This window comes from Lineus longissimus, chromosome 13 (assembly GCF_910592395.1).
Source record: "Lineus longissimus chromosome 13, tnLinLong1.2, whole genome shotgun sequence".
NCBI classification, from domain to species: domain Eukaryota; kingdom Metazoa; phylum Nemertea; class Pilidiophora; order Heteronemertea; family Lineidae; genus Lineus; species Lineus longissimus.
Genome location: NC_088320.1, coordinates 1,633,819 through 1,645,404, shown reverse-complemented (window position 1 = coordinate 1,645,404; position 11,586 = coordinate 1,633,819). Strand labels below are relative to the sequence as shown.

Here is an 11,586-nt window from a genome sequence, read left to right as displayed (position 1 = left end):
TCAGTAGCAGCTCTTTAGTTTCAATCCCAGAAGAAGGAATGAAATATCAGTTTGCCGGTGTGCGGTGACAAAGCAAGAATTTGATAGTTATCTTCTCCTTTTACCGATTTCTGATGAATTAAAACCAAATAAACACATTCCAACCCGTTCTATATAAACATAAATATCTTGTGCAGCGTAACAAATCACAGAAATTACAATGGTAAGAAGAAATGTTTGAAAAAGAAAGCTCAAAATGAGAGTAAATGAATGAGAATAATATTCACCAACATGACCAATGACCAAAAACATCATAACATGATTGAAAAGAAAAGAACTGCATCATGCATGGTACAAGTTTGTATAATAGAGCCTAAAGGCATGCCTGGTATTGCTTTCTATTTCATGAATCGGATCAAATGGTGCAGCTATTTGGCAGGAAGTTAAGTTGTTGTAGTCCTCGCAGGTCAACAGTCGTCATTTTAAAGATGTTCAACCATTCCAAGACCAAGATAAGATGGCTGGAAGACCATTTGAATATTGTATAGGTCAGCTATTATGCCCTGACCGATAACAAAGTTGGTCGCAAAATCAGGAGTGACCATTGTGACAGATTTTGACCGACTCTCTGCATACACTTTGTCCGGGATAGAAAACTAGCTCCTTTGTTTTATTTTTCAGAGTATTATGTCCTACAACGGAGCGGCTATTATAGCCATGATTGGTAAAGACTGTGTGGCCATTGCTGCTGACAGACGCTATGGCATCCAGGCACAGACTGTCAGCACTGACTTCCAGAAGATCTTTGAAATGGGACCAAGATTGTATGTGGGTTTGCCAGGTTTGGCCACTGATGTTCAGACAGTGTAAGTATATGCGTTTAAACTCTGGTTGGTAAAATAAGTTGAAAGTGGCATTTGATGTGTTCAGTGATGACCCATAAAGAGTTCGAAGTACAAATTTGTATTCACTTTTTGGTGGGACACTTGAATATTGACACAATCAACCACCAGTTGTCCAGTACCACTTTTTGACTCGACACTTGAATGTTGAAATTAGCTGCCGCTAGTACCAATCTGTAAGAAGTATAATTTAATCTAAGATAGTCTTCATTAGTTGTGTGGAAAATCACTGCTTTGACATGGTTGCATTTCATTTTGTGTTCCAGTGGACAGAGGTTGGCATTCCGACTGAAACTTTATGAACTCCGTGAAAACCGACGGATTAAGCCAAAGACATTTATGAGTATGGTGTCAAATCTACTTTATGAGAGGAGGTGAGGAAATTTGTTTTGATACATAGATTTGACCTTATCAATCAACATCTCCCACAAGCTCAACACACTGTTGTGGATGTCCTGGACAACAGGGCAGATCAATCAAACTCGTTTGCAGGTGGATGGGAAATAATCAGCTTTCATAATTCTGTCTTCACATGTAGTTGAAAGAAGACAGACTTTGGTGTACCACAGTAAAGTCTACTGTGAGAACAAGCATATTAAATAACTGTAATCAGTGTAGATTCCTGCTGAAATGTTGTATTAAAAGAGTTTGTTCTATTTCAGGTTCGGTCCCTACTTCGTGGAGCCTGTGATCGCTGGCCTGGATCCTTTAACCGACAAGCCGTTCATTGCATCCATGGATCTGATTGGCTGCCCCATGGTTACAGACGACTTTGTCGTTAGTGGAACGTGTTCAGAACAAATGTACGGAATGTGCGAGACGTTATGGAAACCAGATATGGTAAGGACTGTCTTTGTTTACTGTTTTTCCTGGGACGCCTTCCCCAAATGAACTTTAATGCAAATTAACAACATCTTGTGGCAGTAATCATTACATAAATTTGCACCCAATGCAACATGCCCATTTAAGATTTCTTTCATATCAGTTAAGAACCTTAAGTTAAATGTTGATCCTGGTGCATTTTGTCGTGTTCATTTGATGGTGACTTGCAGCAGTTCTCTGTTTGTTTCTGAATGTCAACCAGTTAAACATTCTGGTTTTCTCCTCTTCAGACGCCAGATGAACTATTCGAGCAGATCTCCCAAGCATTACTGAACGCCGTCGACAGAGATGCTTGTTCTGGATGGGGTGGAATAGTTCATGTCATGTAAGTAAATAACCAGTCTGTGCTGTGATAACGCAAGGATGGAGGATGTGGCTCCCTCAGGATAGCAGCAGAATGAGATGTGGAAGTTAAACTGAGACACCTTTTGATAAGTGGCTGAGCGAGGGTGAGAACATGATGCTGGATCTATCTGGTGATCCCAAAAGTGCAGAAACCCTTTCTGTGCAAAATGATTGCAATAGAATAAGAAGACATGTTTCAAATACTCAGTCTGAGGATATGATAGAATTTCTTGATGATATGTCTCTTACAATGTTTCATCTTCTATTTGCAGTGAAAAAGACAAGGTTACAACTAGGACACTGAAAGGAAGAATGGATTAAGATGTATTCACAAACACTAGCTTGGACAATATGAACTATAAATGAGTAATATCAGCTGTTTGTGAGAATGCAATGACCTAATTCCTGACTTTCCGCTCGATCAAAGATGGAAAACCTCCTGTGCACGCTACTTAGTGCAGTATAAACAGTCTCTGTGTCTTGTGGTGTGGGATAACGCAAGATAAGAACGAGTGTTGAGTTAGGTTCTGAATGGAAAGTTGGGTTCAAGAAGTATTTTTTCATTCTGCCACAGGAATTCCCATGTTTGTCAATCTAACTTTGGCTGATTGAAGCTTTGTGCTGATGGTTCAATCTGATTGTTGATTGAAAATCTGTGTTGTAATGCCGAAATCTTGACTATCTTCTGAATGGGAATTTAGTATAATGTGCTACTTGGTCACTTGTTCGAACTGAAAACTGGGTAAAAACTTGTGGAAAAAATGTATCATCACATTTCCAATAAAGAATGTTTTTGACAGAGTTGTTTTGTCTTTTTGTCTTCTCTGGAAGTGTTGCTGTCGTATCTTCTGCCTGGACTGGAGGGGAGTCTGTCTGTGAGGGAGGAGACCTTTGGATTCTTGATCAGCATGTACAGGACTCAGATTCGTACGCGATTGATCTCAATCTTGTGCATAAAAGTCTACTTAGTATACTAGAACAGCGCCAGATGTTGTGTCGCTTGGGACATTGGAGCAACCTGTCTCTTTGATAGTGTTTCACGCTTGTACGAGATGGCGCCACTGATGGACAAAACGAGTGGCGCCGTCTATCAGGAAGCATACACTTCAAATGACCGTGTTTTGGCTGGTCGTCAACTATACCTCGTTGGACACATTGTTATTAAAATCAGGGCCTAAGCATGCATGTCGACTCGTATTATATGGCATACACAACAGGGTAACATCACTGGAAAGTGTGGACTGTCATTCCACAAGGTAAACATTCCATTTTCTTTCTTAATTTCCGTTTTAATTGACCAACCTTTTTCTGACTTGGGCAAAACCACATTAAAACATGCATTACCCACTACAAGTGTACTGAGCCATGCTTTGCTACAATGTATCTGCATACCTGGGCCCAAGGTGGCTTTGGAGTCTGTGTACTGGTGTAAGAACTGATTTAATATTTTTGATATTTACCTACTAATAGTTTTGTTGTGTCTGGCGTAACACAGACATGTTCCACTTCATTCAGATGACACATTTTTGGGACCAAACCACTCGACCAATGAGACTAGGCCCTATAATAATTCTCTTAAGAGAGGGTGTCAATCTCAGAGAGGTGTCCGCTAAGGGAGGTTCCACTATATTATCTATAACGTTGCCTGGCAGCAGTTCATTTGAGATTTAAGAAAGTTAGTTAGTATGATGAGTAGGGTCTGATTTACTGATATATACTATGTATACTATATATAAATGATAACACTGCACCATTTTTAGATTAGCATTTTTCGTAAACAGCTGAAAATTTGAATATCAAATTCGCAATTACTTCTCTTGTTTGGTCATTATACAGCACCCAAGTTTATTGCCATATTGATGATATACAGTGCAGCAAAATATCGGCCATAAATCTATAGCTAATGGACACTTCACAGGCGAACCTGGCTGTACACCAAAGGAGAAATTATAATAATCATTTGGGCATTAAGGTATTATTGCTGTATGAAAGGTAGAACGTTTATGTTCAGTCTAAAGCCAAGGTCTTTGGGACCATGTAGGTCGCAGGGGTCTTAACTTGTATTTTAAAAGTCTGTGTATTTGAATACTATTTGAGTTGACACTTTCTATGCTTGGTAATATAAGTTCAATGACTTGATAAACTCAGTTAAAAACCAAGGCCTAAGTCGAGAACGTCATTGAATGCATTTGAAGGCAACGCTTTGAGGGAAGTCATGCATGTAAGCCTTGGGCGACAGGACTTTGCATGATACTGCGGTCCAGCTCTGTATTTATAATTTGGTCTATGTATAGAACTCTCTGAGAGGCTCCACAATGAACCTGTGAAAGTATGTCAACTACATGATGGGTTAGGTCAGTGCTGAATGTTATTATTAAATCGCTGATTAAAAAGATTCATTGGGTTGTCTCTCAAAGAGCTGACAGGCACTGCACTCATGAAAGCAGGCTTTCACATTTGAAAAAAGCTGAGAGAAGTTTTTCCCTAGTGAATTTGTTTTGGGCAACTATAAAACCACTCTCCATACCACAGCCCAAGAATATAAATATTGACCCAATTGGACAGTATCTCTGATTTTACAATGTATAATGAGATGTGTCGACGTCGTATCGCCTGATCCATATTTGATTCATAAAAGATTTGATATTTATATCGAGCCATTGACATTTTTGTATAGCCCGAGTTCTCTGATTATTGGGAAAGGAATCATGCTGATCTGGATGTAAAATATTATTGTCGTCGCCAGGGGCTTTGTCAGTTTGAAAGATTTGCTGGGCTAGTTCTGGGTAATCAGATTAAGCATTGCAAGTCAGTCCGTGCTACATGATGTCGGTTGGAGGAGTGGCTTTATCCAACTTTTTTCGGGTATTGGGTTATTTGGTTCAGTAAGGCTGAGATCAATGTTGGCTACTTACCAGATGTAGCATTTGTGAAAGTACACCAGCCAGTTTATTACAAGGGCGGATGGAGGGGAGGGGTTAGGGGTTCTAAACCTCCCTTTAATGGGCCTAGCGACACGACTGACGCTTTCTGAAATAATGTTCATCTCTTTGTGCGTCAAAATGAGTACTAAAACACTGTGGATATTGACATTCCCTGATTGTTAGCGTCTACACGGGAAAAGTTAATTGGTTTATACCCGTGTCCACGATTGAAGTTGATTAGCCGCTGTGTATCACGACAAAGGTCTATTTATTTGTACATAATGTTACGCTGTTGCTAGATCAATTCAGCGCTATATACTGTTCCTTATTGATTTGAATTAGTTGACCGAGTGCAATACACTATTTGTGCCCAGCTTACAGGACTATGGGTAACCAGGGCCCGAGGTTGCTCATGAAAAGCCTTTGATACCCACTGAAATCTTGCCAAATCTCTGTTGCTAATGCATCAAGGGAAACGAAATTAGCCATAATGAATTCAGGGTTAGTAAACCAGTGAAATGTTGTGATGAAAGATGTTTACATATTCTCATTACATTGTCTCTTTGCAGGGTGTGCTGTGTTGATGCAGGGACATCCTAAAACAAGATGCTGTCCATACGAGGCCACCATTACCGCTTCGACCAAGTGCCAGGCGTCTTCAAGGAGTCGTTCATAATCCATGGCTACAGGCATCCGAAGAGTTCAGCCAAACAATGCGTCCTGTCCATCTTCCAAGGCAACAATGAGACGCTGAACGTATGGACGCACTTCCTGCCGATATGGTACTTCCTGTGGCGGTTTATCCGACTGACGCACGTCATGGACTTCTGGAACGATCCGTACTGCTGCCCTCTATTAGCGTTCATGATAACCGTCTGTGCGTATCTGCTGTTCAGTGCTGCTGCTCACGCCTTCAACACAATGTCCGTCCGAGCACGTCACATCTGTTTTATGATCGATTATGCCGGGTTGAGCCTTTACGGATTTGGTGCATCAGTCGTTTACAAAGCTTATGCATTTCCTGATTACCTCTTCGATACGTGGTACGCAGACGTCTACCTTCCGATCGCCTTTGTATTGTGTATATTATGTACTTTCTTCTCCTCGTTATCGCGATTCATTCAGCCAGGAACTTTTCAAAAAGTATGTCGTCTCGGAGCATTTGCCATACCGTGCACATGGGCAAGTTTGCCCGTACTCTTCCGTGTCATATTCTGTTTCCTTGACGTCCAGGGTTGTTTCGAGGCAGCCCTCATGTATCATCTGTGGCAGTTTTTCTTTGTCTTCACCGCTGCATTTCTATATGCGAGTCACATGCCAGAGCGCCTCATACCGGGAAAATTTGACATCATCGGCCACAGCCATCAACTGTTTCACATCTGTTCTGTGTTAGCCTCGAACTGCCAGACCAATGCCGTCTTATCCGACCATATGGAGCGGAAGACACTGCTCGAGAACCACAACACCGTCCCATCTTTCACAATCTCAATCATCGGGATGTCGGCCATTGCTGTTATCAATATGCTTATTGTGATATCATTTGCGATAAAGCTGCATTATACTCATTTTCAGGTAGATGATCTTATAAACGTTCCAGCCTCCAATTCTCACAAGTGTAAATGTCACTGAATGTTGTGATAGGGACCATCTCAAAGCGCTCACATTTGACTGTAAAAGAAGCAGAATTTTGCCAATGCATTTCCTGATATACACTATACAGAACAATAAAGCTCTTGAGTTTGTTTGTTCCAAAGGTGTTCTCACTAGAGAGAGCTGTACTGTACATGTGCTTTGTAAGCAAGGGAAATCCCCAGCTGAGACTGGCCTTGCTTCTCAATCATTTGAATGTGAACATTTTGAGACAGTCCATTTTAAATTATTTACTTCTCACATTGTGCTAACTGTCAAGCAAGGTGCATTATTACATAGACATTCATTGCAGAGTTTTATGTGATCACGCAAACTTCGATGATTGTATGCAGAGTTTTATGCGATCACGCAAACTTCGATGATTGTACAAGTTTTGTAACCCGTTTGAATTTAAGTTTATTTAATGGTGATTTGTGATCACAGAGTTGTCATTATGATTATCCTAGCACTTCCCTTAGGCGATCATGTTGTTACTAGTATAGTGTTGAACATTTGTCCATATATGTATTTTCAAGACCACTGTTTTTTCGTGGTCATAACAGTAATTTTGTATCTAAGTAGGGGATCATATCGTAATTGGTATAGTATTGCATATTGCGCGAATATAGGTATTTTTAGAGCATGGTACATTCATGGTCATAAAGGTATATACTTTGTATTTTTCTAAGACAATAACATTATTTCCACATCTACCATAGTAATTCCAAAATGATCTGTTTTAGGATGAAGACAGGCATCCGGCCATCAAAAGATCATGACTGTTGGAGTGCCTCGCTTCACTTCATCATGCTGATAGGTTAGGATGTCCAGGTTAAGACAACGAGTAATTTATATCACTCTAATTTGTTTGTGATTTCGCACCTTATTCAGGTACATGTATGTAGGCCTATTCCAGACTGTGAAGTTTATACCAGTATTTCACACAGGTGTGTTAAGCAGTTCGTTCTTGTCGTTTGTTACAGTTCAGTGACCCTGGGAAATTGTGTACTCAATTGTAGTCATGGAGGCCTCTTTGAACAAAATGGCCTGTCATTTTTAGTTCTGGCCTGTCAAGCATGTCAAGTGTGCAAAGGACTAACAATTTTCACTGGGACAGGAACTGGTTGGGTTTATTTTGCAGTGTCACCTGCATACTCTGCTGCATCATTACAATTACCAGTTAAAAAAAAAGTCAAATGATGCCTTTGATAAACTTGATAAATAATGTAGAACAAATCTGTCAATTAAGGATGTTAATATGTGGGGGAAGCTATGTGCAATTCACTTTCTCTTGGAATTTTCCGGCTGACGTAGATGGACATCTAGGACATTGTTTTGTTGCCATGGTTAAATAGTGTCATTGTATCGAGAACATCCTGTCAATGGATAAATATGATCAATGTAGTCATAACTGGACATGTTACTTGGAAGTAATCGAAAACCATTGCGTCATGGGATGTAAAATGATATGACGTCCTCGAATCCCCAACACGGTGTTGCCTGCAGGATGTCTAATTAGGTTAGGTTTTCGTGCTGCAGAAATGGATTCCTCACTTGATTACCCTTGGGATGAGTAGTTTATGGGCTGGTTTCTTCAATACATGTTGCCCTTTTCACATTGACCAGAGTTCGGAAGCACTAATAACTTGTTACTTATCAACGGTTTCACAGAGGTACTTCGTGATTGGCTCTTGGGTGATGAGTCTGGCAACCTAATTATTTCACCATCATGCTCTATTTGTGGTTGGTTAAGAAAGGTGTCATTTAATTTCCTGTTCCCAGTCATGACTGTTGCTATGATCATATGATCTTGCTGCGGGTTGGCTAATCATTGTGTAATGTCATCACGGTCTTCCACTTGACACTAAACCCATGCTGAGCGTGATTCCTGTAGAATATGCTTGAAAAAGTATGTGTAAATGTTACATGATCTTTCACTTGACACCAATCCTACACTGGGTGTGATTCCAGTAAAATATGCTTGAGTTTGAATGTGCTGCACTATACTCACAGTGTGGAACTCTGAAAAGATTGGTGGAATATTTTCACGGGCTGTTGTTTCACATAGGTTGTTATTCATTTGGCAAAGTTCCCCTCCATAAATTGTATACTGCTGTTCAAGAGGTTACCTTGTTGCTCTAACTGTAGTAATGTTCAAAGTTAGATGTAACTGAACTTGATGTTTAAAAAGTTTGAAGGTTGTCTGGTGAAATGGTACGCGTCCTAGCAATGTGTACCAGTACTGTACCTGTATAGTAATGGTTTGAATCTCTTCAAATATAGAATTTGTCCGACTCTGCGAAACTTGCACACAAGTTGGGTCAGTTATTCTCAATGAATGCTTCATATTGAGGGCTCAATTTGCTCTGTTTATAGAAAAGTTGGTTGCATGAAAGTACTGTGAATATGGAACTGAACCCAAATTTGTGTTGGAATCGTATCAAGACTACCTTTATTTAGTTGGACACCTGTTCACTTTATAAGCTATCTAGACTCGGAGTTGATGTCGCAACTAGAATATGATAGGTTGAGAATGAATAATGCATCCATAGTGATGCTTTGAATATCCAATTGAGCTTTTCATCAAATCATGCAGAAAGCTTGTGGGCTCGCTTTGGGCTTATACAAGTTACATGTAGCCTTTAGCAAGTTTTTTCATTCTTTCATTTCATAAGTTAAAGCAAGTGCTTGAGTATTTTAGTTCATTTTAGACCTGCTTCTGGCTGCGGTTTTTATTACGAGCTCAACTATGGATTCGTTCATAAGACATCTCCGGAATTTTTCCTGGTTGTGGTGCATGACGCTTCGGGTCATGTTGGAAGCGGTGCGAAGATAGTTTGGACAAGTTTCTTGAAGTTTTGTAAATCATGACTCTATAAAATGTGACATGCTCTTATGAAAAGAGGCTGTTGTTGAGGGGATAGAACAGGGTTTCCTATCATTGTTATGATCAGTTGACCTGAGAATATTTTTGGTGCCACATTAGTGTGAACATGTCCAGATGCTATGTGTCTAGCTACTGGTGAAGTAGATTCTCACTTATGATATCCACGTAACATTTTAGCTCGAAGAGAGCTAAACTGCAAACTTGGCCAGTTAATGCTTTTAAAAAAGTCAAAAGCCGTCTTTGTCTGAGCATGTCACATAATTAGTTAGTGTAGAATTTGTCGTTTAATTGTGTGTTTAATCCAAGGACTTGTAAATTTAATGTAGGAATCCAGCTTACTGTGATGTAATCCTAGACTTCCAGCTACTGTAGCCACCCTTTTCTTGTTAGAATATATTTTTGGTTATGAAGTTGGAAATAGTGTAGGTGGCATTTCAAGTCTTGCAAAATGTTGCAGGTTACGACTCCTATTGTAAGATCTCATAAGCTGCAACTCAAACCAAAGTTTATGTGCGGTTATCATGCCGCTGATTGTTAATGTTTTGTTTCTTGAGCGAATGATTCCAAACCATTGCAACAAACTTGTGTTAGCTATCCACAAATGAGGTATATTCCTATCACGGCCGTATGAAGAGGACAACTTGACGAATCGTCAATAAGTTTCTTTTGAAGCACAGAACTGGCTCAAGGACACTCAAATTTGAATTAGTTAACTACAAATATTGTTACAGGAGTCATGAGTTTTGCAAAAACTTTGGTTCAACCTTCACTCAAGAAAGCCAAGCTTGAGCTGTGACCAAGTGTATATCAGAACAGATGACTGCTCTAAACTTGATTTGAGATGTAACTTAGACCCCACCGTTCACTTGATGTATATTTTTGTTTCATAAATTTTATTAGATATTTTGTACGTTTGCACATATTCGTTCTACATATATTTCTGAGGTGTTTATTATGTTTTACAGATTTCCATTTTACATGTTTTAGAAGGTCACCAATTTCTATTAGGAGTAGAATGACTACATACTCCTTATTAGACGTGAATTGTGCTATTGAAATAACCTCATTACAAACCCTGTGATTTCCAACAAATCATGTTACGACAGTATCAAATTGCTGTAAAACTCATTAAATACAATGCACCAATAGTCTCTTCCGACGGTTATTATGTTTATATTCTGTATCGGGACGGATTCAAATTATTTTTCTACTTTTTTCTACTAACTCATGATATTGTAAACCGGGATATATGCGTGACCATGGCATGTGATACAAGTCTGATAAAGTGTGCTTGATTATGAATCAAATTTCTTTGTCATAAAAACTCTTTTCATATCACATGTATGAAGGCTTTCCCACCGTCTCCTCAGTAGGTCAAGATGAGATACTTCAAATGTGTGTGAAGTACTTGTGGAGTGTCTGCAATTCAAGGAAGTTTTTCAAATGTTGAAGTAAAGTGCCCACTGGTGACAGTGTAGGGAACTACAGAAGTCAGAAATGAGTACTCACACTGCAAATGCTCATTAATTTTGAATCAGCAGTGTTTTTGAGACGCTTTGTTTGGTGTTTTGATATTTCTAGGTGGTGTGCCGTAGGCCACATCTTGCCGGTAGTGCTATAGCCTGAATATGATGTAATGCTCCCCTAGAATTTCATGTTTTTGGTAAAATCTGCAATACTTTCCACCACTTGCTTGTATCATATGTAGGAGGAAACCTTCCAGCACATTGTATTGAGTTCCATGTTAAGATTGCAAAATTATGTAGTCACTCACTACATAACCACTTTTTATGAGTGGCCATGTAATTTTGAGGGAAAAATACAACCCTATCTTTAGTGAAGAAATGTTGATTGTTGTCTTTGATGAGTGAACTTCTGAGGCCGTTCATTCGTCATCCTACACAATGAAAAATGACCCCCCTTTCCAACCCCCCCACCAAAAAAATTCCCCGAGTCGGTTTGGTCTTTTCAGTTCCTACCTCGCCCTGAAGATGGCGATGGCGTAGTTCTTCAGTAAAGTCCATGAGACTCCGATAAC

General features: G+C 39.6%; 2 protein-coding genes across 2 annotated transcripts; both read left to right on the top strand.

Moving 5' to 3' along the window:
• Nucleotides 1-45: 45 nt before the first annotated feature.
• Nucleotides 46-2,905, top strand: LOC135497996 (proteasome subunit beta type-3-like). The gene is made up of 6 exons (XM_064788104.1): nt 46-202; nt 661-845; nt 1,148-1,255; nt 1,544-1,721; nt 1,994-2,088; nt 2,381-2,905. The coding sequence occupies exons 1-6, from the start codon at nt 200-202 to the stop codon at nt 2,427-2,429; spliced, it is 618 nt and encodes a 205-aa protein (XP_064644174.1). The 5' UTR covers nt 46-199; the 3' UTR covers nt 2,430-2,905.
• Nucleotides 2,906-3,229: 324 nt separating this feature from the next.
• Nucleotides 3,230-11,384, top strand: LOC135497821 (membrane progestin receptor gamma-like). Its single transcript, XM_064787761.1, has 2 exons — nt 3,230-3,364; nt 5,602-11,384. Exon 2 carries the CDS (start codon nt 5,639-5,641, stop codon nt 6,659-6,661), a length of 1,023 nt encoding a protein of 340 aa, XP_064643831.1. The 5' UTR covers nt 3,230-3,364; nt 5,602-5,638; the 3' UTR covers nt 6,662-11,384.
• Nucleotides 11,385-11,586: the final 202 nt, after the last annotated feature.

Excerpts from the sequence above, each read along its gene's own strand:
- LOC135497821 (XM_064787761.1), top strand. The coding sequence starts at position 5,639 with ATGCTGTCCATACGAGGCCACCATTACCGCTTCGACCAAGTGCCAGGC.
- LOC135497996 (XM_064788104.1), top strand. Across the intron at positions 1,256-1,543 it reads AATCTACTTTATGAGAGGAG|GTTCGGTCCCTACTTCGTGG; the intron begins GTGAGGAAATTT and ends GTTCTATTTCAG. Across the intron at positions 1,722-1,993 it reads CGTTATGGAAACCAGATATG|ACGCCAGATGAACTATTCGA; the intron begins GTAAGGACTGTC and ends TCTCCTCTTCAG.